This window comes from Pelecanus crispus, chromosome 10 (genome assembly GCF_030463565.1).
Source record: "Pelecanus crispus isolate bPelCri1 chromosome 10, bPelCri1.pri, whole genome shotgun sequence".
In the NCBI taxonomy this organism is placed as follows: domain Eukaryota; kingdom Metazoa; phylum Chordata; class Aves; order Pelecaniformes; family Pelecanidae; genus Pelecanus; species Pelecanus crispus.
Genome location: NC_134652.1, coordinates 4,144,612 through 4,172,300, shown reverse-complemented (window position 1 = coordinate 4,172,300; position 27,689 = coordinate 4,144,612). Strand labels below are relative to the sequence as shown.

The 27,689-nt window shown below is 41.0% G+C and overlaps 2 protein-coding genes across 3 annotated transcripts in view; one reads left to right on the top strand and one right to left on the bottom strand.

The window, feature by feature from the left end:
- The window catches only part of EDRF1 (erythroid differentiation regulatory factor 1), a 29,632-nt gene extending 26,863 nt beyond the window's left edge, over window positions 1-2,769 (top strand). The window contains exon 25 of the mRNA XM_075717927.1: window positions 1,942-2,769. Coding sequence (XP_075574042.1) covers window positions 1,942-2,113 — 172 coding nt within the window. The 3' untranslated portion in view covers window positions 2,114-2,769. The remainder of the gene's footprint in view (window positions 1-1,941) is intronic.
- UROS (uroporphyrinogen III synthase) lies at window positions 2,688-27,453 on the bottom strand. 2 transcript variants are annotated; one of them, XM_009485873.2, is made up of 11 exons: window positions 27,287-27,453; window positions 21,663-21,752; window positions 20,768-20,851; window positions 19,703-19,799; window positions 17,876-17,950; window positions 16,536-16,610; window positions 10,387-10,470; window positions 9,808-9,893; window positions 7,678-7,776; window positions 5,610-7,043; window positions 2,688-2,711 (listed from the first exon to the last, which is right to left on the bottom strand). In XM_009485873.2, the coding sequence occupies exons 2-10, from the start codon at window positions 21,723-21,725 to the stop codon at window positions 6,897-6,899; spliced, it is 810 nt and encodes a 269-aa protein (XP_009484148.2). In that variant the 5' UTR covers window positions 21,726-21,752; window positions 27,287-27,453; the 3' UTR covers window positions 2,688-2,711; window positions 5,610-6,896. The 2 variants fall into 2 exon arrangements, with proteins under 2 accessions (XP_009484148.2, XP_075574043.1); XM_075717928.1 differs by having other exon boundaries at window positions 10,387-10,467.
- Window positions 27,454-27,689: the final 236 nt, after the last annotated feature.

The following is a 27,689-nucleotide window of genomic DNA, read 5'->3' as shown; positions in this document are numbered from 1 at the left end:
GGAAAATACTTTTTGTTCCCTCGGCAGCAAATATGTTTGATTGCAGAAGCTACAGCAGCATACTATTGCTGTTTCTAATGCCATACAAAGTTAATTTATGAAAATGTGTCATTAGTTCTTAATTTAAGAAAATGTCATTAGTTCTAGTATATAGTTCTAGAGACTTCTTTTATTGTTGGAAGCTGTTGTTACTAGTTTTTCAGATCAAAGCACTGCTGAGGCAAGTGCCGTTTTGCTAAAAGTAAACGGTGAAATGAATTCATTCTGCGCAGTAACTTGTGTGCTGATAGGAGACTGGTAATAGAAAAACACGAGAGAAGAAAGCCCGCGTGTTTAGGTTTAGACGTGTTGTTCAGCGCTTTCGCTCTTTAAAAATGAGCTTCCACAAGGTGGCAATCTGAATATGTGAAATGCAAGGGATTAAAGTGTGATTTGTATGGAACCAAGTAGATGTCCAAGTAACCGAGTAAATTGCTTTAGTTCTGTTACCTCATGTTACCTCTTGGATGGGGTTTTGCACCGAGGATTCCATGCAGGGAACCCGTTAACGGTTTGAACGCTGTGAGACGGGAGCGTTCCTGTAACGCATTAAACGTTTTTAAACAACGGTGGATCGAGGCTAAGCTGAAAACCACCTTTCGCTTCACCTTGCGCGTACCTCGTGTGCATCGTCCGTACGTTTCCTTAGTTTTGCTTTGTAGAAGGCGAAGATAACACCTGCCTTTGGTTTTAATAATGGGCTGAAAAGGGAGGAAATGGGAGCTCGCAAACGCTGTTCTGGGGTCTCAGCTGCACTTTGGCAGAGAACGTGGTAAAATTCCTGTTTGATGGTGAAACTTGCAGAGCAGCAATAAAGCTGGATGAAATCAGAGTCTGACCCTCTGGAAGTGAAATGTGTGAGCGTAACCGAACTTGGCTATGTAAATCAGAGGGAAGAAGTAATTGAAAGTAATACTTCGTTCTGGGAATTCCTGTAAATTATCCTGGAAATACTTTGCATTTCAGTGGCTTTTTATTGACTACCTGTTCTGTTTAATAAACAAACCTGTCTGATTTCTGCCAAGTGTTATGAATTTAATTTGCTTCACCATCTCTTGGCAATTCCCAAAGCATTTGCAATTAAACTGACTCCTGCTCGCACGCATACACGCTTAATTTATTTATAATGCCAATGGCAGCATTTTTTATTTTTATTTTCTTCTAGTTTGGGTCACTTATTTATTAGTCTTGGGCATTAAGTGTAGCAGAGGAGGGGTGACGGCACTGCAGCACAATGCCCGCATGTGGGTGAGAAGTGATTTACAATGGTATTTGTCAAATTGAGAAAATTGGTGGGAGCTGAGACAGCAGACTGGCGAAGGAGGAAAAGCTCTTTTGCGTGGAGGTCTTGGAAAAGGCGTGGAAAAGTCTCTATTGTAGGGAAACAGCGTGGATGTGCGGAATTGAGAGACCGAGGGCAGATTGCGGGCGTCAGACTTGAACGGGAAAATGACGTCCGTAGTGGTTTGGAGGGGAGATGGAATGGCGGGCAGCGGCACGGGAGCAAATTGACGGCGTCTCCCAAGGGCTCAGGTGTCCGCTTGCATTTGGCACGATCAGATTAGATGCCAGCTTACACAAAAGTATGGAGTTCTGGCACGGAGACCTGGATTTCAGAGGGTTTACGATGTGACTTGGGATCAGGAGTTAATAAAATGGCCAGACTGGAGCCGAATAAAAATCGGAAACATCCCTCCCGCGGAATAAACAGCGGCTCTGACTGCAGTGCCATGAAATGGTGGGAAATGGGAGCTAAGGAAATAAGAGACTGGAATCAAAACACCAGCCGTGTGGTTTCAGGGGGATAGTCACCAACATTGTTATTTAATAACAGTTTTGATAATTTGCAGAATAAAATATCGCAGTTGGGTTAGTAGTTTGTATTATCTGTTTTCTTTCCAGGGGCATTAATGAAGAAGAAGTTGTTCTTAAAACAAACAAGCAAGTGTACTCCCTGCTGTTGCGAGCGACTGCTAACAAAAGCCTGACTCTGCCAGAACGAATAGAGGTAATCTTGAATTTACTGGACCAGCTGACTCAAAATAACGAAGCTGGGAACGGAGGAATTCAGTGACCGAAATGCTGCAAAACAGCCGCAGCGGTGCCTTGCGACGCGTGGGATCAGTGGCGTGTCTTCCCATGTGATATTCGTATTGAAGGCGATAATATCGCCTACGCTGTACGTCTGGGAAAGAACAGGGATTCCTTTTTATCCTGCCATGACTCTGTAGCGGTTCGGTTACGAGTGTTTGAAATTCCAGTTGGGGGTTCTGGAGAACCATGTTCTGCCTTGGAGAAATGAACCGTTTTTCTCTTACAGGTAATGGGCTTTGCAGGGTTATAAACATTTTGCATAAAAAAAAAAATGTAATCTCACAGTTGCTCTGGTTTCATATTTAGTGAAATATATTTTGTAAGCAAGGCTTCACTGGAACACTTTAACTGGTAACGTGAACCGAAGTCGTAGAAGGAAATTTCTGTTGACTGCGTGGACACACGGACGCGCTGCCCCTGTCACAGCTGCTGTCCTGCACAAAACCGTGTGCCTTCCTAGCTTTGGTGCAAGGCTCTTGCAGATGTTGGCCATCACTGGGATTGCATTTCCCCCCAAAAGTGAATGGTTTTAGCTGTGCTTGAATTGATCGAGGAGAGTATCTTTTTCAGACTTGAAACTGTGAATAAATGAGAGTGTATTTTTAAATAAAACTTTATTTATTGAATATAAACTCATGAATGGGTCTGCTTTGGTTTTATTGGTTATGACTGTTAATGTCCCTCAGCAGAGAAGCAAACTGCTCCACAGAACTAAAACTATTTGAAAGGGAGTGGGGGCTGGAAAAAAAACGTGTAAAATGGGACCTAACAACTGTGTGTAGTCTTCATCTCCCTTAATGAGCAGAGCCTCATTTTCAGAGCTGGTATTTTCAACTCGGTACTTTTCAAGCTGGTGGTTTTCATTGACAAACAGCACGGCCAAATTTCAGTCTCAGATGTGGCATCAGTGGAGTCGCAGCAACTCTTTGTGTGGCCTCTGCGTGCCGCAGCAAACGCCAGCTACTGCTCCCTTCGGTTAACCCCTTCCCTTGCAGAGTGAGTCACCTTCTGTCTGTGCCCTGGTTTGGGCTGGGATAGAGTTAATTTTCTTCCTAGTAGCAGGCACAGTGCTGTGGTTTGGATTTAGGAGGAGAAGAATGCTGATAACACGCTGATGGTTTAGTTGTCGCTCAGTACTGCTTATGCCAGTCAAGGACTTTTCAGCTTCCCCTGCTCTGCCAGGGGCACAAGAAGCGGGGAGGGGGCACAGCCAGAAGAGTTGACCCCAACTGCCCCAAGGGCCATTCCATACCATATGGTGTCATGCCCAGTATAGAAACTGGGGGGGGTGGCCAGGGAGCAGCGATCGCTGCTGGGAACTGGCTGGGCATCGGTTGGCGGGTGGTGAGCAGTTGCAACATGCATCGCTTGCTTTGTGTATTCTTTTATCATGATTATTACTTTCTCTTCCTCTGCTGTCATATTAAACTGCCTTTATCTCAACCCACGGGTTTTACATTTTTTTTTTTCCCTGATTCTCCCCCCATCCCCCTGGGGAGGGGAAGCGGAGCGAGCAGCTCTGCGGTGTTTCGCTGCCTGCCGGGCTGAACCACCACGGTCTGCTGCCGGCCAAGGAGGAGCACGCTGGCTGCTGTGGCCAACACAGGGCAACCTGATTTCCCACCAGAGCCCTTTTCCGTCTTGGGTTTATATCGTTCTATTAAATGTGCTAAGTACACGTTACTTGACAACAGTGGCTACCGATCGCTTCTGCTGGAAAGACATGCAGAACTTGGCCTGAGCTGAGGAGCAAGACAACCAACCAGACGTAACTCCGGCTAGCAAACGAATGCTGTACAGCACAAGCCCGCAGCTGGTGTCTGCTGCCAGTTCTTGCTCTCTTCTTCTCTCGCGCCTGTCTCCCCTTCCTCCTCCTCCTCGGGCACCGGCTCACACAAATCTTCTCCCAGCTCCCTTCTGTGCCAGACTAGAGACGCAAGTAGCGCTGCAGGGGACCTGAACAGACTTCCAAATCCCCACTCCACCACGGATTTATTTTTGAATGAAGAGAGGAACTCTGTGGTATAGTGCTCCTCCCTTCAAACCTCACCTGAAAAATGTGTGGTTTACCGATGCCTCCTCAAGAAGGGAAGGTATGGAAATACCGAGCTGTAGCTTTACATGCTGATTTGGAAGAGGCAATTGTAACGGAAGGGAAGCGCTCAAGTGGGAGAACTGGTAGCCGTATGGAGCGCAATTATTAAGGAAGCAGAGAACAAAGAATTGCAGAATCACAGAATGGTTTGGGTGGGCAGGGCCCTTCAGAGCCCCCCCAGCCCAGCCCCTGCAGTGCCAGGGACAGCTTTAACCAGCCCAGGGTGCTCAGAGCCCCGTCCAGCCTGGCCTGGGATGGTTCTGGGGATGGGGCCTCCACCGCCTCTCTGGGCAACCCCTTCCAGTGCCTCACCGCCCTCACTGTAAAACATTTCTTCCTTATGGCCAGTCTAAATCTATTCTTCTGTAGTTTAAACCCATCACTCCCTGTCCTGTCCCAGCAGGCCTTGCTAAAAAGCTTGCCCCCCCCTTCCTGCAGCCCCTGTCAGCACTGCCAGGCCGCACTCAGGCCTCCCCGCAGCCCCCTCCTCTCCAGGCTGAGCACCCCCAGCCCCCCCAGCCTGGCCCCGCAGCAGAGGGGCTCCGGCCCTCGGGGCATTTCTGTGGCCTCCTCCGGACCCGCCCCAACAGCTCCGTGTCCCTGTGCTGAGGAAGAAGAACCTGTCTTTATTTACACCGATTCATACACTGTGTTCAAGGGGTGTCCCGAATGGCTCCCGTTTTTGGAACCAAAACCAGTGGGAAGTTAATTGCATATCGGTGCGGCAGCGAGAAAAATTGGAGGAAATCTTCAACATTGCTAAACAGGGGACCTTTCTGGTGGGACGGGTGGCTGCACATCGAAAGGGGGATCACCCAGCCCCCATTCGGAATAAGCAAGTAGATTCGCTAACGCGCTGAGCTCCGACAGCAGCAGCAGCGGAAGGAGAAAAGTGGGAGCATCTGTTAGAGTGGCTCCACGTGAAGCGTGGTCGTTCAGGGGGTGCAGAGCTTTTCAAAGAAGCTGGTGGAGGGGCTGGCCTGTCACTGGGGACCGTGCAACACCATCATTTCTGCCCGTAGTCGGTGCCTGTAGGCTGTGCCGTATATGGCTTGGAAGGCATCCCTTGGGAGAACCCCCTCTCCGCTTACGGAAGGGAAAGGGCCTCTGGGGAACTTGGCAAGTGGGCTACCTCAGTCCCTTTCGGATCTCTGAGGGGAAGCAGGATGTACTAGAAGGGCTGAAGCGGTGTCAGGACTAACTCAAACATACCCAGCTCAATCTGAATGTCCAACAGTTTAACTTAGAATCATAGAATCACAGAATCATTTAGGTTGGAAAAGACCTTCAAGATCATCCAGTCCAACCATTAACCTAACATTACCAAGTCCACACTAAACCAACTTCAATCATCTTTAAAAAAAAAAAAAAACCAACAAACCCAAAGGGGTGGGGGCAAAGTCAACAATTGCTGCGTACTCATTCTCTTCCTTCTTTCCCTGGGGTGTGTCTCCACGGTCCGGCAGCTACATCCAGTTACCATGGCGATTCTAGGATCCCAGAGGATGTTCTTCTTCAGCGATGAAGTATTCCTCCCACTGTTCGACATTATCCTCCAGCAATTAGTATACTTGCGAGATTCTATTTCATCTCAAGAAATGGAGCTGCTTTATAAGACAAAACAGTCGTCTTATTGTGCCCAGTGTGACTGACATCCAAATACACAATTTTAAATTCCTTCAGTTTATGTTAACATAATTGGGTTCCGATAACTCTTACTCTAGGTACGGAGCATCTTACCCAATTGGAAATTCAGGTCACATACTCAGAATTAAGCTAATAGGAACTTAGAGCAAATAAGGATTCTGTGAACCTCAGCACCATACTAACAACATGAATGACTTTCAGGAGGATTATAATTGAGTATATTATGATTTAAATCTTCTATGAATTTCTTAGCATTAGCAAAGGTAGCATTAGTGCTAAACAGGATTACTTTTTCTCCTTCCACAGATAAACACTGAAAACATAAACCACATGCAAACCAGGCAACTCTAACGCCATTCTTAATGATGATAAGCCAGTTTATTTCTCTGTTAATAAATCCTCCTTCGTTACAGAACAGAAACCAAAACCTAGTATTTTAAGACCCTGTACTGTAAGGATATTTAGCAGGAATAGCTGACCTGCTATTAACTCCACACAGCGCAACTTCACTGCAAGAACTATCCTGTTCCATTGAGAATCTACAATCGCCATTTTAACAGAAATATTTCAAAAGCAGAACAATAAACCAGTTAAGCTTTACAACAGAAAATACTTCATTCAAAACATGCTTTTCTTCTACAAAAGATGAAGATGTGCGTATAAAGCTGATTATACAGACACACGAAAACCTGACCTTGTGTGCTAGGCGGTACCTGAGGTGATACACCGGACTTATTTCAATGTACTACTCTGACGCAGATCAGCCTCTTGCAACTAGTTTTCAAGGGATGTCCACATAAAACATTTGCACTGCACACATAAGAAAAGGGAAACAGCTAGATGCTTTAAGAGACGCGGGACAAATTCTAGATTTCTTACTTAGATGCAAGCTTCTCATGCCAGGCCCTGACAAGGACAGTGTTGCACATTCCTCAAAAATACTTTCTTGCAGTAAAACAGGTCTGCAAAATGGAAAAACTTTCTACGGCACCGTATTCACCTTCAAATGCACGCTGCGCTCTTATTTAGATAAAGAGCAGTTCTGTAAGTGAAGTGCTTTTTGGATCCCAGCAGCGAGGTCTTGGGGAGTCGGATTCTCGGCAGTACAGCTAACCGGGATTCCTGCTGCTTCCATGGCTTCAGCAGTCGTTGGGCCGATAGCAGCAAACTGAAAGGCCATTATTTACAGTTATAACAGCGCAGCTGGGTAGGGCATCAGCTCTTCCTAGTTACTTAGGTACACAGCCTTCCTTCTTCGCCGACAGTGTCGGCGTATCGCCTTGCATGGCTGAGCTTACTGAACTGTACTAACCATTTCAGGACGAAGCTTTTCAGTATTAAAAATCGCCTATCAATCGAGCTACTTAGAAATTACTTAGGAAGGATTATTTATCTCGCCATTACAAACATTTAAAGCTCTTAGTCCCACAAAACAGGACAAGCAAGAGGAATTTTAATACGCCTCAGCCTGTAATTGCTGATTCAAGCAAGAACTACTCACACCTTTGCATCGCTACGAGAAAATAAAGCCTATACCCAGTGGAGACTGAGCAAGTTACTTGCGGAAAAAAATGAGAGGTGAAAACAATTCCTTTTTCTTTTTTTTAAAAAAGGCTCTCAGCTATAAAATAACATTGGTATTTGCTATCTACATATTTGCTATGACCTGTTTTTTCAGAGAAATAAACACAAACAAAAGAGAACATGAAGGTTTGTAATGGCTGTAACAGCTTTCCTATCTCTCATTCGCCCACCCCAAACTTACTCCCTGTTGTATTTCTGCACTTTTAAAGAGAAGATACCTTGATATGGTTGATAAAATCCCCCGAAAGCTTCTGAATGTGCTGGAGGCAAAATTTGACACCAGATGGGCTGAAGAACACGATGCTTGCTGGAATTCCCTGAGTAAAAGTAACCACAGGTTGGCATAGGTTACTCACTATTCCAGCAGCGTATCAGTACACATTCATGTTAAGTCCCTTCAGCTGTCTCTATATGGACATGAAGTGTTTTTTTCTGATGAGAAACAGCAGTTAAGCCAACAGAAAGGGTTTCTGGTGGTGCAGACAGCCTGCCAAACCCCCATTCTGCCACAGAATGCTGAAATTCAGGTATGACTTTAAACAAATACTTTGTCAAACAAGCACTTGCTGATAAATGTACCGAAAGTGTTCCGGAGCTGTGCTCCTTTTCCTGTTTAGCAAGAAAACTCAGCACGTTATTTCCCTAAATCCATTCCCATCTATCTCAGGTCTGCACATACTCTCTGTTTCCCAGCTCATGTGGTTTACCCTAAGTTCTGCCCGCCCCGAGATGCTCTGGCAAAGATGAGGCGATGCCTTAAAACTGCAGACGCCTGGAAGGGCTTTCTCTCTCAGAATAAGCCTGCCTTAAGATAGCAGCAGCAATCTTCTGTAGCCAAATAAAATTGCAAAATTCTGTCTGGAGTGAAGGTCCCAAGCTCTTGAGCTGCAGACACAAAGAACATGCTTTCTTTATCACGATTTTCTGTCTGACAAGATACACTAGTTCTACTCGAACGACATCTGTTGTTATTTTATAGTGCATGACTTGGAAGCTAGCCTTAGCTCATGGAGGCCAGAATGACAGTTTAACGGAGCGCTGTTCATTGTCTCACAAAGTGCTAAACACTTGTCATTTGATGTCAGCTCTCCATGCACTGAATATATAACCACAATATCATCAGTTAAGAACAACTAAAAAGTGCATGGGAAACACATTTCAACAGCTTCACGCTGAAACTAACATCTAATTGCAGCAAGCAAGGAGCTCCATAAAAAGAGTTCAGAAAGTTACAAAAGGCGGATGTACTACTGGCTCACTTTTGTAACTGCTGTAAACTAAATACGGTGGCGTTCGGAGCTGCAACATCCACCTGGGAACGCCAGGATACCGCAATGTATCAGTCAGACTGCCCATGCCATAATCTTTTAGGACCTCTTGAAAAAGAACTTTAAAAATCAATATGTAATTTAACAAGACATTAATGCACGGATTTTAAAAAGAAGTGCAACATGCTCAAGGAGGCCAAGTTTCTGTGAGAAGGAAAGACTGCATTTGGAATAAAATTAATCCTACATACGACATAGGCTCCTACAAATGGAAAACTCAGAATCATAGAATCATTTAGGCTGGAAAAGACCTTGAAGAAAGCCAGGTGAAAAAATAAAATCAATTATTACTACCTTACAATCTTTTACTACGCCCTGCTCCTGAATTAATGACATTTACTAGATGGTTTTAAAAAGAGAAAAACATTAATAACAATTCTAGCAAATATATCTCAATACACTTGTCAACAGCATGTCACTTCGAATTCTAACACTTAAAACGAGATTACTACATTCATAAATTGGATAATCAGAGAAGGAACACAGAAACTCTGTAGGGCAGGTAAATACTACTGGATTCTGATTTGTAATATATAGCAAAGATATCCAGTGATACTTCAATTCCACTAATAAAAATTAATAATGAAGCTGTTTAATAAGTGTCCTCGCTGAATGTAATTTCTGACACCGTATTACATAAAAAGCGCTCTTGTCCAGCTCAAAGGAATACACCGAATATGCAATTATTTATGCAGTTATCTCCCAGTGGTTCTGAAACATACATATGTTTTGAAAGTTAGACAAAACGTGAAAGGTTTTGTTTTCTTCTTCAGACGGAGGCACCGTGTCTTTTAGGCTTCTTCACAATTGCCATAACAGATAACCGAGGGATTCACACTCTCTGTCTGAAACTTTTGCTACAGGATTTTCTTGGTAGACATGGAAACAAAACAAGAAACCTATACAGGATATTCTTGTATCACCACAAGTATCCTTTACAGACAGCTGAAAAAAAAAGTATATTCTGCTAGGTATTATCATATACCTCAAAAACTCTCAAATTACATCAGTGTCCAATACCTGTTGTGAGAAATAACTGCTCAAGGATTCTTGCAGGTCAGTGTGTTGGGTTGTTTGATAAACAGTAAGGCTTTCCAGAGGTATACCTGGAATCAGAATACACATTCCTAATTAAACAGGGTTTCATTAATTTCTACTATTTCAGTAAAACACTCTCAACATACTACTTGCACTTAAGTGTACTATTTTAAGTTAAATAGGTACAGAAAAAATTCTGTGAAGGATTTGTAGGTATTTCTAGAGTTGCAAGATATACTAAAGCATCTGTAATCAGAGGACCTTGAAGCACACTGGAGAACTGGTGACTTTGGCAACATTTCTGTGAATAAGTTACCTTCCATCCCACAGAAGGGAACGCAAGTGAAGAACAAGGCAAATAACCTTGCTCAGGTCACGCTACAGCTCGGTCCCAGGGCTGTGGGCAGCAATGCGACCTCACAGTTTTTACTCCCATCCTCTAACTTCTCACCAACGTAATAGCAAATTCAATTTTTACTTATTCAAATTTGGTTCACAAGCTTTACATACAACTTCTCTCATAAGTGACTAATTAAAATGAGGCTCCAAGGGAAGTTCAACCTTTTTCTCTAAGGACTGTAGGAAGTACTTCTCTTTTCAGGGCTCCACAAGGAAAAAGAAGAGCTGAGGAATTAGGTTTCTCTCCTGTAAACACACAAACAAGAACTTTAATTAACTTACGTCTTTATTAAAGAGCAAACATGATACAATTAATACACTTTAAAAGGTATCAAATGTTGAACGCTGCAGTAAATGCCGCACGCTCCACTGCAGACGCAGCCCTAAGATAACTGAAAACATCTGCAGTGCAACTGCATCCACAAGAGGACAAAGGCTACTTAGCATGTAAATTAAAAAATATTCCATAACTATAGTATGAATACATTGGCTAAAAAGATCTCACGAAAGATAAACTGTGCTTCTATTCCCCTTGCCATTCTACAAAGCAACTTGCACAGTACTTGTTTTCTCTCCTCCTCCTCAGAAACACAATCTTCCTCAATTTGATACTTAAAAATCTTAGTCCCATGCAATATGTGACAGTGTGCTCTATATAAAAGAATGTTCAGGCAGACAAAGAAGAGGACAGAAATACTTTGCCGAAAAGTTTCAATCTATCTGAAAGTCTTTATTTTCAGCCTGGAGAGGAGGGGGCTGCGGGGAGGCCTGAGTGCGGCCTGGCAGTGCTGACAGGGGCTGCAGGAAGGGGGGGGGCAAGCTTTTTAGCAAGGCCTGTTGGGACAGGACAGGGAGTGATGGGTTTAAACTACAGAAGAACAGATTTAGACTGGCCATAAGGAAGAAATGTTTTACAGTGAGGGCGGTGAGGCACTGGAAGGGGTTGCCCAGAGAGGCGGTGGAGGCCCCATCCCCAGAACCATCCCAGGCCAGGCTGGACGGGGCTCTGAGCACCCTGGGCTGGTTAAAGCTGTCCCTGGCACTGCAGGGGCTGGGCTGGGGGGGCTCTGAAGGGCCCTGCCCACCCAAAGCATTCCATGATTCTGTGATTTTCTTGCTTCCCCAAGGAAAAATTATTTACTTCCATTGCTAGGGTGGAAGTGGATAGCCTCACTTGCTCTTGTCCTTTAAAATGGAAGTGACCTCCAACCTTAATTATCATTACACTGCCAACACCTGAAAGCCCCTTGGAGATTCTGGAAGCACCTTTCTGATACATGGCTGTTTATAACTTACCTCTTGTAGGACACGATACACCTGGGATGCACGTTTGGTAAGTTTCTAATACATTATCAGAGGAGTAAACAAATTCTGCTTAAATAAATACCACCAGGTGACCGTATTCATGCTGCCATCCCTTGGGTTACACCTCCTCCACCCGGGCAGCCGCCCTGTCCGCGTACGCCCACGCGCCCGAGACGGGAAAGCGCAAACACTGACAATAATCATCACATTGTGAATACAAACACCTGGCTCGGGAAGAAGGAGATACCGCTGTCTATCTGAGATTCTCAATAATTTGCTGGGTTTAGGACTTAAACTAATTGTTTTGGAAAGTTTTTCACTACTAGATTTTGTCTAATGAAAAGTGAATATTCACATTTTAATCGAGGAAGAATTCGATTTTTGATAGGAATTTAAGGGCAGACTTGCAGAGTTTGCTTTTTCTAGAAATAACACAGAAAATTTCAAGATGAAATTCTACACAGCTGCACACAACTTGGCATTCATCTTCCAAAATAAATGAGAGTTCTTCAACCCATTATTTTATCACAAATTCAGATATGTTAATACATATCTTTAAGCGACAACTACTAGAAAACGAAATGCTTTCTTCTTAAGTGCTGGAAATAGATTCTTGGTTTTTAACAGTAAGCATCAGAGATGCCTCGGGGGAAGAAAAAAAAAAAAAAAAAAGGACAGCATAGTAAAAATCAAATGGAAAGACCCTAGCAGGAGTCAACACAGATGTATCTGACTTCCTAAATGCGCACTGAAGTTTTATTAGAAGCCACAGATATGCTTGTAATAAATTACAGGAAGGAAGAATGAACTTGGGACAGAATGTAAAAGAGATTTTGAAATAATAAGATAAAACCCAAATATTTCAGCAGTAATCCTCCTACAACTCATGTCAGTTAAATGAAATGTCAATGTGATATCTGTAAAGAAACACTAATCCTTTTTGACTTGTCTTTACAAAGCACAGAGAAATTCCTTAGTAGGCCTGAACAACACAACAAGCATTGGCCCTAATGGTATCCCCTACTTCTGTAACCCACACAAATATTACACTGTAATAAAACTAAAAAAATACTTGCCTTGAATAGAGAGTAAAGCTACCTAGCTTGTTAAGGAGTAAATTCCTTTATTTTCCCATTCACTTCAGTTGAAGTGGGTACCAAAGCAAAAAGGTGAATAACAAAAGAAGTATCACTGCTTCAGATTTTTATTCTGACAATAAATTCTAATGATAAAAAAAAATTCAGAGCTATTCTTTTCATTTACCTATCGTTTTATGCATGAACGAAAATAAATATACACATAATAGGGAAACATGATGTAATTCAGTCTGGACTTCAGAGGTTGTTATAAACCACTTGATAAACTGAGAGCGCATGAATATGCACAATCCAATAAATCCCCGAGTATGATTATACGTATCTGTCCTGGTTTTAGCTGGGATAGAGTTAATTTTCTTCCTAGTAGCAGGCACAGTGCTGTGGTTTGGATTTAGGAGGAGAATAACGCTGATAACACACTGATGTTTGAGTTGTTGCTCAGCACTGCTTATGCCAGGCAAGGACTTTTCAGCTTCCCATGCTCTGCCAGGGGCACAAGGAGCTGGGAGGGGGCACAGCCAGAATAGTTGATCCCAACTGCCCCAAGGGCTATTCCATACCATACGGCATTCATGCCCAGTATAGAAACTGGGGGGGGTTGGCTGGGGAGCAGCAATTGCTGCTCGCACACGGGCTGGGCATCGGTTGGCAGGTGGTGAGCAATTGCATGGTATATCACTTGCTTTGTATATTACTATTATTGTTATTTTTATATTGTTATTATTACTACTACTATCGTACTTCATTTTGTTTCAATTATTAAACTGTTCTTATCTCACCCCAGGAGTGTTTCTCACTCTCGCTCCTCCGATTCTCTCCCCCATCCCAGCGGGGCAGGGGCAGTGAGCGAGCGGCTGCGTGGTGCTGAGCTGCTGCGTGGTGCTGAGCTCGGGCTGGGGCTGAACCAGGACAGTATCAACAACAAGCGGTCTCCAATGACTGAAATTCACTGGTCGGTTATCAAAACTGAAGGGTATTCAAAGGCAGTCATTTTTGCAAGGTTAATGGAAGCATTGCAGCATTGTGTTAATTTAAATAGCCTGCTGCTGTTCAGGTGTGAAACCGCCCTCAGGATACTCTGTGTAAAAGGCTGTAAAACACTCAATCTCTCTTCCCCTGTGGTGGCTATCAGAAGCTGCTGCTGGCTCTGGACTGAACTCTGCTGTCACCGGAAAGTGCTGTCCCCTGTTCTCTCCCTCCGTGGCTGCCAGCTCCTAACTCCGCAGGAGCGTGCGTGCCAAGTGGGGAACGGGCCACGGGATCAAACACGCTCAGAAGCAACAGGGTCTGTGAACCAAGCAGCTCCCGAGGGAGGAGGAAGAGCCAGGATGATCCTCAGCTGGACTGAGAAAATTACCAAGAAGAGGTTACGATGCAGTAACTGTGCCAGCCACAGGCTCACCATCGACGAATTTTTCCACCCCCTGATATTAGATGCCCTGTTTCCTTTAGACCTGATCCTATTTTTTTTTTTCCCCCCCACATTCATACAACAGAAGAGACAGGTATTTTTCTCATCTTCCTTCTCAAAAAAACCTCCCTCTGCAAACAGGCAAACATTAATTCATTACCAAAACTAGATTTCCTAGCACTAAAAAAATCAACTAAAACCTGTCTTTGTTTTAAAATATCTGAACAGTAGATACAGGTTATTCTTCACTTATGACACTTTTGCATTGACAATTTCATTTTTAATTTTCAGAATTTATTATTTAATTTTGTGTTGACAACTATCATTTTTATCATAAAATATTCCATATAGTTAAAATATTTTATTTGCCAATGAATTACAGAGTGCTCTACCCATAAAAAACAATACTTGCCAGCTCCAATCAATTGTGCTTTTACCTATAAATCTCTGCTACTACATGGGCTTTGCTAATCAACACGCTCTTTCATATCTAATGTCACGCCTAACAGCCAAAAATAACGTGTCAGGGTTCTTAACATCATTTCTACCACTGAAGCACCTAGCACCTTATTCAGCAAGTTCATGAAGTGTGGTCAGCAGTAGGGCTTTTAAACAGCAGATACAATAATCCACCCAACATCTCGAATAATTGCACTGATTGCCATTTGTTTCTCTGACTAGGGTTAGCCAACGGCAGACTATTTACCTTGACCGGCTGAATAACACGGCTTTTCAAAGCACTGGTCATTCTCTGTTCAATTAGCGGACGCTGCATGAGCCTCTAGATGAAGGTTTCTGTTTCCCTTTTTAAATTTGGGGCAGAAAGTGCTGCAGCAAATGCCATACCTTCTGATACCATCAGTATCAGACTGAAAGCCACCCTCTAATTGCACTCCGAGGCTCCACGATACAGCTCCCCGCTTTCTCACATGAGCAGGGATGTCCCCCAGGTCGTCTAAAAATACAGAGAAGGATCTGCCAGCTAACAGGTTGCTGCTGAGATACTGAACCTTGGGGGTGATTTTCAGCTGGTACAGAGATTATTTTAGCAGTGAGTTTCAGAGAGCTTGGGGACTAATTCTGCTGACTTCTTTTGATAGCGATTCCTCCCAGCCGATACTCAGACGGCCACTTTGAAGGCAGCACGGACCTCAGTCGTGGATCCCCTGGAACACCACCACGTCTGTCAGAAGCTCCGAGATCAAGCTCGCTGCACTGGCAGCTCCTGCTTATGACATTATCCTTCACCCACGTTCTACAGCCCAGGCTGTACAAAAACACAGCCTCTTTTTTTTCCACAGCTTGTACTGACCTGTCCACTCAAAAAATAATCAGCCCCTAAGCCTAAAAATGTTTCTTAATACTACTGGAAATGTTAACAAATTACAGTAAAAAAAAATGAGGAAGTAGACTAACTACTTTTAAAATTACCCAACAATCTGAAAATACATTTAGAAGCAGCAACCAGATCAGCATTACAGGTTTAACCATAACAAAAAAAAAAAAAGGGATTGTTTAGCTTAGAGAAGAGGAGGCTGAGGGGAGACCTTATCACTCTCTACAACTGCCTGAAAGGAGGGGGTAGTGAGGTGGGTGTTGGGCTCTTCTCCCATGTAGTTAGCAATAGGACGAGAGGAAATGGGCTTAAGCTGCGCCAGGGGAGGTTTAGATTGGAAATTAGGAAAAATTTCTTCACGGAAAGGGTGGTCAAGAGTTGGAACAGGCTGTCCAGAGAGGTGGTGGAGTCACCGTTCCTGGAAGTGTTAAAAAAACGGGCAGAGGTGGCACTTGGGGACATGGTTAAGTCTAGTCTACCCTTAATTGGTTTAGTGGTGGACTTGATAGTGTAGGTTAATGGTTGGACTGGATGATCTTAAAGGTCTTTTCCAACCTAAACGATTCTATGATTCCATGAAATGGTTCAACAAAACATAAACCATCATTTTAACTAACCCCTTCCGCAATTTCTTCAAAACCACTCTCCTTTGGTGCTGAAAAATACATTCCTCTGAAACCACGTGTTCATTCTGAGGAAAAGAGTTCCCCTTATCTAATTTGAACTATGGCATGCTGAAAAATCCTCAGCATCAACTGGTTTGAAGCAAGGAAAGTCAGGTCACCTGAAATTCCCAGAGGACCAGCACACGTATAGTCACAAGCATTTGAATCTTATGATTAAGCAGCAAGTCCGATCCTTACAGCTCTGATCTTTTAGTAAAAAAATACTTTGTCCACTGGGTCAAAAAGTATTATTAATCAATTACAGAGTCTAAGATTTCATGTAAATTAATATTTAGTATAGGTATTTCAAAGTATTTTTTATCATCTTTTAGAGATCTCGCCTGCATTCCCAGAAATTGAATTCACGGGTTCTACATACGAGATGTATGCAGCATTTACTTCTCTGCTTCAGTGTACACTCGATTTTATTCACAGGAAATTCTGAAACAATGGAAGGTTCATTAGCTTAATTTAAGTAGCAGATTTTAGATACTTACTTGAGCAAATATATCCAGCTAATTTTTCAGCATTTCCAGACTTTTCTCCTTGTGGAATAAGGCCAATTTCTTCCACTATAATCAAAAGTAGCAAAGGAAAACATTTAAATCAATGAGAACAATTCCAATTTACTGCCACAGAAACATGGGTTGAAAAGGGAGACACAACTTGATCCACGCACACAAATACTTCTTTGAAAAGCAAAAAAATTAGAGCCCTTGAAGTAGTAACGTGTCATGAAAAACTCGATTTTGGCTCTAGAAAGACATACATGAAAATAGTACAAATGAAGAATTATGGGGATAGCTAAGGTGTTTTGGGAGATTTTTTTTAAACTCTTGTACCTGAAGCGGTGAAACAGAAAGCACTGTCTGACTATGCTGAACGGGCTGCGGTTCCTGGCACGGTTTGATTGCAGCTCGCTTCCCAGTGAGCGTATCACTGTTCCTTCTAGTGAAGGCTGAAATCCTATCGGAAAATCTGAGAGTACAATGCTGCTCTTATTTAAGCAAGTAAGGAGGGATAAGATGAATCCCCAAGAAGTTAACCAATTTGGGACTTTACTGATTCAAGATGCTCGTTAGGTGCCACCAGTTGGTGATCCAGTGTTGTTTGTTAGCAGCCTGCCTGAAAAAATACGCTTTTTATAGAGGTAGCCAGTCCTTACCCAAATTCTTTTTGGGCTAGAAGCAGAAAAATATCAAGACTTTTAAAATTCTCTAATGTTAGTCTTTTCATAATATTTCCTATGTGGTTCAGTGGAAGCTAAAGCTACAATGCAATTTTACAATAAGAAAGGCTTTCAGAAACTAAAATCTACATTGCATTTTTGTTATGCACGTAAATATGTATTGCATCAGATTAAAACCAGTGTCAAGACAAATAAAGCAGCTGACCCACCGAAGACAATGGGATCTATAGTGCTGACTTCTCTTTGGCAAATGCCTCACAGGAACACTGAGGGAATGAAGGGCCGGTGCATCACACTTCACACAATCTCAGAAAATCATGTTATAAACCCTTTCATGTAATTTAATTTGCAAAGTGAATGAAAAAAAATGTAAATTAAGAACAAAGGGTTTTTTTCTTTTTTGACCAAATTTTTAAAGTCGTTACCACCACACTGCAATAAAAGTAATGAAAAACCAGAAGCTAGATCCTTAGATGAAGTAAGCACGTATAGTTCTAATATGTATACCATTACCCACTTTCAAAATTATCCATTTATAAAACTTACCTATATTTTTTTCTAAGCACCCCTGAATAGCAGCTAATACTCCAAAAATTGTACTTACAAGACAGATTTATCTAAGATTTCTTTTTTTAAACCCCAGCTTACCTAGAGAAGCTGTAGCTTTTCCTACCACGTATGCTGGTTTGGTATTCCATCTTTGTTTAAGAGATTTTGACCAGGCTGAAATTTAAGCACATGGCAACAACATATGAATGATAAATGAATATTTAGACTTCTGTTTAATCTACAAATACAACAAAATAATAATAACTAATACTCCACTACATATTTCAGCAAATCTGGATGTACAAAATTAATTTTTAATGTATTTTTTCATTGTGTAAACAGCAGTCTACAATGTGTTTTTAAAAGCTCAATTTGAGTAAATAGCTCTTAGCCGCTTTTGTTAAGTAGCATTTTTAATGCACACTTGCCTCATGCCAGATCACATGCAACTCACAATGTTCATTTACATTTTGGCATTAAGAATTTAAAAAAGCATCAAAACTCACAGGAAAAGACAGCACATAGTACAAAGGGAGATTTTGACATACAAACTAGTGGTTTAAAACGGGAAGTCTTAGGCAAAAACCAAATATAATCTTCTATGACAACAAATAAAAGGGTAAAAATCTATACCCATGCACTACAATACTCTATAACACAACTCCTTCTTACACAATTTTCTACAAAAATGTAGAAACTCATTATATTTTAAACATACACCAAAAAAAAGTTATCAGCTCAGAAATAAAACATACCAGAGACCAAAACAAAATTACTAGGAAATGGTTTTCCTCCTTCAGGCAGCAAGTAGGTTATAGATTACACCTCTTGGTTCCAGCTACCTGATCCCTATGTCTGAAATCCTAATGGATCACAAATAGATACACTAAGTCTTTTACAATCTTGTCTTAAAACAGTACAGCATAGGACATTGAGTCCCTTCCTAGTGTTCTTGGGGGAAAAAAAAAAATTAGAAATAGAAACTGCAACAGTAGAAAAAAGAATCAGAGGAAATTATTCTAAAGAAGGAAAATGATAAGGATTTGTTACCTTTGCAAGGAACCCAAACAGGACCTAAAGACTCATTTTATTGATTAAAATATGTATTGCAGCAGCTCATCAAGATTAGGAATGAACTCTAGATAAAAAGCTTGCATTTGACCAAAAGTCCTAGAATATAGTCCTCTGCTGTTGAAAATGCTAAAATAAGCTAACAGTCTCAGTGTATTTACTGCTTCCTCAAGAGTGTAACCTTACTCACTGTACGTTGATTAGTATGACTACAGCCCAAATACAGAGCAGATAAAGTAATAAAACAATTTCAGTGTACATAGAAACTCAAAGGCAGAAGTTATGACTTAGTAGAAGAGTTTACAAGGATTTGGTATGGTAATTTCTGTTTAGCACTCCACAGGATTCTTATTTAGAATTAATCTGTTGGCTTTTATGTATCACCATTTCTTCACTGCTTTTTAGCCAATACTTAATTCACTTGAGAAATTTTATATTCAAGACAGAGAAATCTCTTTGTCTGTAAGGACTTCATATGAATTATATAGGCACAGAAGTAGCAGTGGCCAGTTTCTATAACATGCTCCTCTCTTTAAGGGAGGAAAGTAGTAAGCAAAACCAGGCACTGCAGCAAAATATTCCTTATGAGTGAGATAACCACAACTGAAAGAGCTCACGCTAATTCGTAATTTGCACCAAAAGCTCTGTCCTTTCATTTTTAACAACAGCGTAAGTGCGGAAAACCCAACCCTTAGAGCTCAATTTAGCATGATGCCTTTATGATGCCAACAGAGATATGAGATAAAGCTTTTTTGAAAAAGGGATACTCCAAACACCTACGGGTGGGTGAAATAAAGTTACAAACTTCACAAAATACTGAAATAGAAAGACCAAGGAATATAAACATGCACTTACCTTCATTTTTACTGTTGTCTTTTAAACATATCTTGATGGCTTCTAATGCTCTTGGACTGGTGAAGACTAGGCCTCCATAACATTCTGGATGAGAGAGCTACTTACAAACAGTAAATTAAAGAAGTAAAAAAAAAAAAAAAAACCAAACCAGTAAATAAATTAAAAAATTAACTTGATCACTTCTTCATAATCTTGTGAAGAACAGAACAGCTTGAATAAATGTCTAACATGGCCAAACATTTCATTACAATCACTATCCAGGGTATTTATAAGGGAAATGTATAACAAATCTCAAATTCAGGACAAAACTTGCACAGATTATATTAATTCTGAGAATCTGTAGGAACAGACAAGGATTCCTGTCACAACATATGAGGTACTTACAAATTCATACAACAGAACAAAGCAGTAACACAGAGGCTACTACCCAGGCAGCCCCTTGCCCCCTGCCTCCTCAAAGAACAGTTAAGAATACTAATGGACTCTCAAAGATCAGTACAAAAAAAGCAAAAATGTTCTTGGATCACTTGTAAATGCAGACTGTGATACATTCAAACACCTAACAAAGTTCAGTGCTGTTGGAGATTGTCAATACAGGGAACCTCCCTCAGAAAACCTTTTCAACATTTTAAAATTAAATAGATACATTGAAGAAAGAGAACACCAATTATGCAATTTTATTCCATGTAATTAGGAGATGCAGTACACAATTTCAGCACAACGTAATGGTGAACCTCAGGTAACCTTTAGTTGTCACTGCAGTCTTCTCATTTTTTGTTGTGACAAAATGCCCCAATACCTGTGGACCATCTGCAGTCCGTCAGCCTAAATGTGAATTCTATCTGACCAACTTAATTCTTTAACAAGTATGGGCAACATACTTGATGTTGTATACAATATCATATTGTGTTGTATACAATATGGTATTGTATACAACGGTGTGTGTGGAAACACAAAAAGAGGTACTACAAAGGGCGTTATTAAATCAAGATAAGACACGGCATCTTGGCAAGCATGGCCTAAATTCTGTTGAAAGTAAGACAACTGAAATAATTTAAAACTTACCTTTTCAAATAAGGTTTCAAGAGATATGAATTCAAATGACAAAACTGGAACCAAAGTTGCTTCAAATCCATATAATCCTAATTCCTATCAAAAAGAGGTTTACAGCTCTTGAAAGAGATTTCAAACAGCAGTTTTTTCTTTTTCAAAGAATTGACTAAGTCGGCACAAATATTTCTTTTTACTAAAGTAAAATATGAAGGCATCTTATTTGCTTTTACTAGGGAGTCCAGTTTGGTTTTGTTAGTTATTTAGTATTAGAGCATAATACTAAACAAACAGCTGTGGAACTGAGGCCTCCTACATAGCTACTGAAGAGTTGCACTATACAGCAGCACATAACCCTGAACTCCCTCAGTGACAAATGATCACTTAGTCCCGCAAATATTCTTCTACATCTCTGTAATTGTTTCAAGTCAATAGAACTGCTCTTATGAGTAAGACCTACTCACATGACTAAAGGCAACAGCAGAAAGGACCACAGCAACAGGTAACCTCTTTTTCACATTACATTTCCCAGTAAGACTACTAACATTTTTTGTAATCTTAATTCTATCCATATGAATGTAATCAGTATTAATTAATTTAAATGAAATTGTTTTAATATCAGTACTTTGCTGAGAGCTTTAACGGTGAATTCAGTACGAATGCCCCATAACTAAAAGAATTTTTTCAGTAACAGCACATTTTCTAGCATACTTTTTTTCTTAGCATAACTTCAGACATGCATTCCTGATTTTGATTATTTTTCTTAGAAAATACCATAATTTCAGATATGCACTCGTAATTTTGATTAAGCACATTTTTCACTTGGAACAGTTAAACTCGTCTATCTTGCTGAACGCATGATCCTATAATTTAATAGTGAAATGACACAATTGCTTCAAAGTTTACTCACTTTAATATACGGATCTGGTCCTGAATCTTTGTCTTTGGGATCCTTCAGCAACAGAACCTTCATTGTTTACCAAATAACTGCAGAAGAACTCTGAAATACAGTAATGGGATTTATCTAAATTAGATCTAGAGGACTTTCTGCTGAACAGCGACTTTAATAGCTCAGCTTCAAAGAAACTGGGTTGCTAACAGTTGCACTGCTCTCTACACAATGAGTAAGCAGTTAACGTACATTCTCCGGGCATGCATATCCACCCTGATAAGGTCACCAAATAACCTGCTCTCTTTAGATAATACTGCTTAAGGGAGAAACTAGAATGAAAGTCATCAAGAAGAATACATTTTAAAGGAGAGTATTTTGTAGAAGTAACAACCCCTACAACGCAGTCAAGTTCAGCAACCTAACAAGGTCCTATCTATAAAAACGTCTTCTATTCAATTCCTTTCCATGCTAGTTTCCACCCTGTGCTCATCCTAACGTGTATGCAAGGGGTTACGTATCAAGTGATTTAATTTGATGCGTTTGGAGTCTAACCCTTTTCATGGGGGAAAACACATGCAGGGGAGCATTCACAAAATTTTTTTAAAAAATACAAACCTATGTGTGTATATATACACACATTTATACATCTGAATATAATATATATATGATATTCATATGCTTTCTTTGATATATCTATAGTAAACAAGGCAAGACTGAAAAAATATATTCTGCCATTAAAATGGAAGATGATAGTTCTTGGTTCCTTAAAAGTTGACTTTGGTGCTGAATCCAAAGCCTGTTACAAGACATAAGCAAATATACCAAGCACCAAAGTAAACAAATGCAATAATACAAACAGAAATCCATTCTCTAACTGCACATTTACCTTAATTACCTACGTGTTACTTTCCTGACAGATGACATACTAGTAAATTCTCTTTCAAATGAGTAATTATGAATATCCAAACTTACAGAACTTTTTAAAATTTATTAATTTGCACGACATGCGTTGAAATCCTCAAAACTTCATCAAAGACAAAAAAACCTGTTCAGACAAAAATGGAAAGAGAAAAGAGAAAAGGCAGCTTTAGACAACAGCGGACAAAACATGATCTGGTACAAGTAACGAGAGCTCAGTGTCACGCACTGATCTGTAGCCAGAAGCACTGCAAAATGCAGGGGTTGAAACGGGCACCCAACGCACCACCCCCACAAACTCAATATCCGACTGTGATACTACGTTAAATTTGTGGATTTCAAACTTCATTTTTTTAATCTAGGTTTTAAAATGTGGTGTCATAATTTAGGTGTTTGATTCTGAATGTCTCACCATTAGACATGGAAGTGGTCATTTCCACAAGACTTCCAGCACCCAAAATTGACACAATGGGAACTGGTAGGGCTTTGCAGTTCTGAAATACCAAGGCCAGTGAAGTCAAAGGGAATGACTAAAACACGCACAGAAGAAGAAACAAGGACTTTGTCAATGGCCATATTCTCAAAAATTGCAATTCTTGCTGATTTCAAACTAGAGCAAATGCCACAGCAGATCCCATCCACAGCTTTCAAGAGTTAGACTCCCAAATACTCTTGAGTACCCAGTTGCCGGTACCTTGAAGGAGGTAGGGCTAAGTGACTTTTCTCAGTCACTTTAACACTGTAACAGTCTTTAAAAATCCAACATTCTTGTAAAAATCTAGTTTGCACACAGTTCTTTGTAGTAGTTTGTTGTTCTGATACCGAAGTTACTAACAATATTTACTATAACCACCTTTAGTGCTTATGCTCCAAGTATGATACACTTACATTTCTACTAGTACTCTTAAAGTCTAACAGCACCAAGAAAAATGATGTTAACTCTAACCTACTGTACCTTCCTATTTCCAAAATAAGTAACATTTAATAACATTACGAAGTCATCAAAATGTGAATGTAAGGGGGAAAAAAAGAGTCCTTCCAAACTTTATAATACAAGAAAATACTACTTTTTGGAAAGAGCAATTTCCAAAAGTATTGTTAACAAAAACCCCAGACGACATGAGAGAGTTAATTCAGGTACACCTGGGGAAAGCAGATTTCTAATTAATTACTTTAGATAGTTAGAAACGAATTAACTTCCCATCCTATGCCTTATTACTGTGTCAAGTAATGAATAACAATAAGAAACGGGTAAACATCCATGCTTAACAAGGTGACTTACGATAATCGAATTAATTATTTTGTTTAGATCCTGCATACAAAATATATACTGAAACCAAAGAATAATTACAGACTCATAAAATATCATGAACTGCAAGATGCAATTACCTAGCTGTCTCCTCTACGAAGAGATCATGCAAGCTGTATTTTGGACTGCTTGTACGATTTCTTCATAGAGCCCAGGTGCTCCTAGAAGCCACTGGCTTATTTGCAATGCTGCCAGAAGGCAGCTCGTTTATTGATTCCAAAAAGGGGCTGCAAGTGTCCAACAGAAGACAAATTTGACCTAGGGAATCTGCAAGTTTGTGCATTCATGACTAACATGTATTTTCATCTGCAACTACCTACCCTCTGACTGCTTTTGGTTTTACTGCTGAAAAAAATCAGTCTCTCTTTCCGCAGCCATAAACCTCTCAGACTGTTCTGTTTTTTCTGCCTGTGTAGTTCAGGCAGGTTCACACAGATGTGGTGACAGGTGTGACCAAATGAAAACTGGTGGAATACACCCATTTCCAAACGCCACGTCAGCACATCCAACACTATGGGTGCAACCCACCCAAACCCACTTCCTTAGCAAGTGTGCCCCACCACCACCACATCACTGCGAATTGGGGCAAAATGCCATCTTAACAGGCCGGCAGGAGAGAAGGCAGACAAGATCCCAAAGAGGGACAAGCACACGTGAGCACATTTTCAAACCAAAAATACACCAATATACATTAAAGGGGTGAAGAAGTTCAAACTCCATGATGGATTCTTCTTCTGGGGAAAAACCATACAAATAAGTTTTTATGACTTGCTGCAGTGATGCAAGGGTCCCGCTGCACTGGGAACGGTAAGAGAAATACAGTATTTTTACTGGTTTACTTGTGTCCTTGAGCTGTTACTAAGAAGTGCCCTACAAATGACTGAAATACAATTTTCCAAACAGCTAGCTTTCTGCTAAATAAGAGTCAAGAACTCTTGACAAACATTCCTATTGAGAGAGCATTACGAGAAAGCACATAAATAAGACATGCAGCATCTTTGGTAATTTTTGATGTATTCTGAGGTAAGAACTTAAAATACAAAGATATATTTTATCTGTCTTATCTATTTTATCTGTAAGTTATATCTTCTATATTGTGTATTTAATGAAGAGAGGTATGCACAAACTTCTAAACAACCATGAAAAGTTTCTATTTAGAACAATGAATGGATTTAGCAGAGTCCAGCAGTGCTCAATCTACATCTGGAAACCAGAATGTGTACGAATAACCTTAATAAGTTTTCCACTGCCAAGTCTTTGTTTATAGGATGATGCTGGCCACCCACTTTTGGCTCACTAAACAAGCACTTTGTGCCAAGCACCAGTAACAACCCTAAAAAGATTGTTCTTCAAATGTTAAAAAAATACCATTTAAAACCCATTATGGTTGCAAACAGCTAAAAAGAGGACAACAGATTTTCTCTCTTGAGCACACAGACACAAAGATGAAGAAAAACTTGTATTAGTCAGCCTGAGGTTTGGGAACCACCCAGTTAGCTCCGACAATTAACTACAAGAGCAACTGGAGTGTCTGAAGCACTACATCATGACTGAAGGCTAAAACCAGCTTGGTGCTATTTCTCTGAGTCCACATTACTTAATTTTAAGTCCACCTTACTTAATTTAGGTCACATTGCGTATTCAGAATATTATGCTTACAGACATAATTGAAATGTTTCCCATTCACAGCATCACACAGTAAAATTCAACATCCCTGTGCCTTCAATTAAAATATAAAGCTGATTAGAATGTGTATCCCTGGTATTAGTACAGTAAAAATGAGCAATACTGTCTCCTATTAAAAAAACCTTTGCAGACTTTTTATATAAAACATTGTACAGAAAGAACATCTCTGTGGATCACTCAACTTTGATTTCAAAAGCTGTCCCCAAACTAATGGCGAACTATCTTTAATACAGACGACAACTTGTAAAAAGAAATAAATGGGTCCTTTTGTTTCGTGCTGCTCAGTGACTGCAAAACATATTAAACTTCTCTAATACTATTCTGATTATAAGCAACTGTATGGGTCACACAATAAGGTTTGATTGCCCAGTGCAAAGGGAATTGTCTGTTCCATCATAAAAATAAATGGAGATGAATTATAAGACACTACTGAGATATGATTTTTAAAAAACCTCTAAAAATCCCTGGGCTAGGATTTTTGATGCTATGCATTTCTTACCAATATTCTTTTACTATAATTAGACGGGTTTAATAACCAGAGAAGAAAAAAAGCCTACCTGTAAGGCTGCCATGAAGTATGGTTCAGAAATCTACCAGATTCACAGATAATGTAATACATAGATCATCAAGGAACAACAACAAAAAAAGATTTGAGAATAATTCCTGCTATTTGGGCATCTATGTCACAAAACTCAATGACAAAACTAGTTCTTTGACATGGCAATCCAGAGGAGCAGCAAAGGACTCAGACCTTTCTACTACATCATGGATTTTTACCAAAAGCAATGTTAGCAATCAGTGTCATTCTTGACTGATATAGTGTCAAAAATAAAATGGAAAACTGTATATAGATGCAGATTGCGTCCCGACAGAGGCAGTTTTACTGCAGCAGTAAAGGGCTTTGCCAATACATCTTTCGCCACACTGTGCTCTTTCCCTGTGTATCAGTATTCATATTTTGGCAATGACCTAAGTGCTCCCAGAGCAGACACAGCTCTCAAAAAATAATAAAAAAAAATAAACACAGACACATTTGATACTTTAAAGAGACATGCAAATTCTAACCTATTTGGATTGTATTTATAAAGCCAAAATTACAGCCCAGGCCCTGTGCCTTGCATTTCTTCTGGCTGGCAACAGGGAACGCCTGCCCAGTCCTCTGCAACTGACCTCATTAACACTGAGCTCATTAACACCTACCTTTCAACACCTCCCTTTCTTCATTAACTACACATGAAGACTTAAATGGAGCATGGTCCGCATGAACGAGCTCAAACATTAATGACCACTTCCATACTTTTAGAGCTCAGGATTTTTCAACGCATTTTCCTGATCGGTATTTTTATAAAGAACACATTTACATTGTGTTTATTGTATTCTACCTCACTGCCTTTTCTCTTCGTTTGCCTGGAATAATCTGTAACTAGCCTGGGAATTATTTTTTTTTAAGTAAGCAGTAAGCACCCAATTCCTTTTTTAATTTGGCTTTCCGTAATTTGACTGTCATAGATGCTCAGGACAGACTTACAGGCCCCAGCGCTGTATTTCAGCCTGCTTGGCTTGCTTTTCTTCACAACAGCGTAAAGAGGTGCAACAGAAGCAGGCCAAGGCCAGAGGTGCTGAGGGCAGAGGGGACGGGAGGGCATTTTTTGCCCAGGACGGTGATTTTGCTTGCCTTTCCGCAGACGGTGCTTCAGCAGGGCAGGGAGCAGCAACCACTGACACGCACCTAGGCTTCTCCACGCAGGGTGTTCAAGCGGTATTTTGAGTCCCGGCAGAGTCCGGATGACTTTCCCAGAATATTTCTTTTAAAGCAGGCGACAGCAGCAGCACCAAGAGGGAATCCCGGGGTGTTTTAGGAGCGAAGGGGGCGGCCCGGGACGTGTCCCTCCCCACACGTCCCGGCGGGCCCGGGTGCCCTCCCCAGAACCCTCGTCCCTTCGCACTTTAACACAACCTCTCCCTGCGATTCACCGCCGACAGGCACGACATATCCCGACTCCCGCCTGGAGAGCTTTGCCGCACTACGCTCACCACACAGGCGGAGGCGGTGCAAGCCCACACCCCACGCCACCCCGGCCCGACCGGACCCACGGCCCCTCCCGCGGGGAGCAGCAGGGCCGAGCCCGCCC

Coding starts and splice junctions, on each gene's coding strand:
- UROS (XM_009485873.2), bottom strand. CDS start 21,725: ATGAAGGTTCTGTTGCTGAAGGATCCCAAAGACAAAGATTCAGGACCA. Junction 20,852..21,662: donor GACCAGATCCGTATATTAAA/GTGAGTAAACTT, acceptor TCTTTTTGATAG/GAATTAGGATTATATGGATT. Junction 9,894..10,386: donor TACAGTCCTTAGAGAAAAAG/GTTGAACTTCCC, acceptor TTCTGATTCCAG/GTATACCTCTGGAAAGCCTT.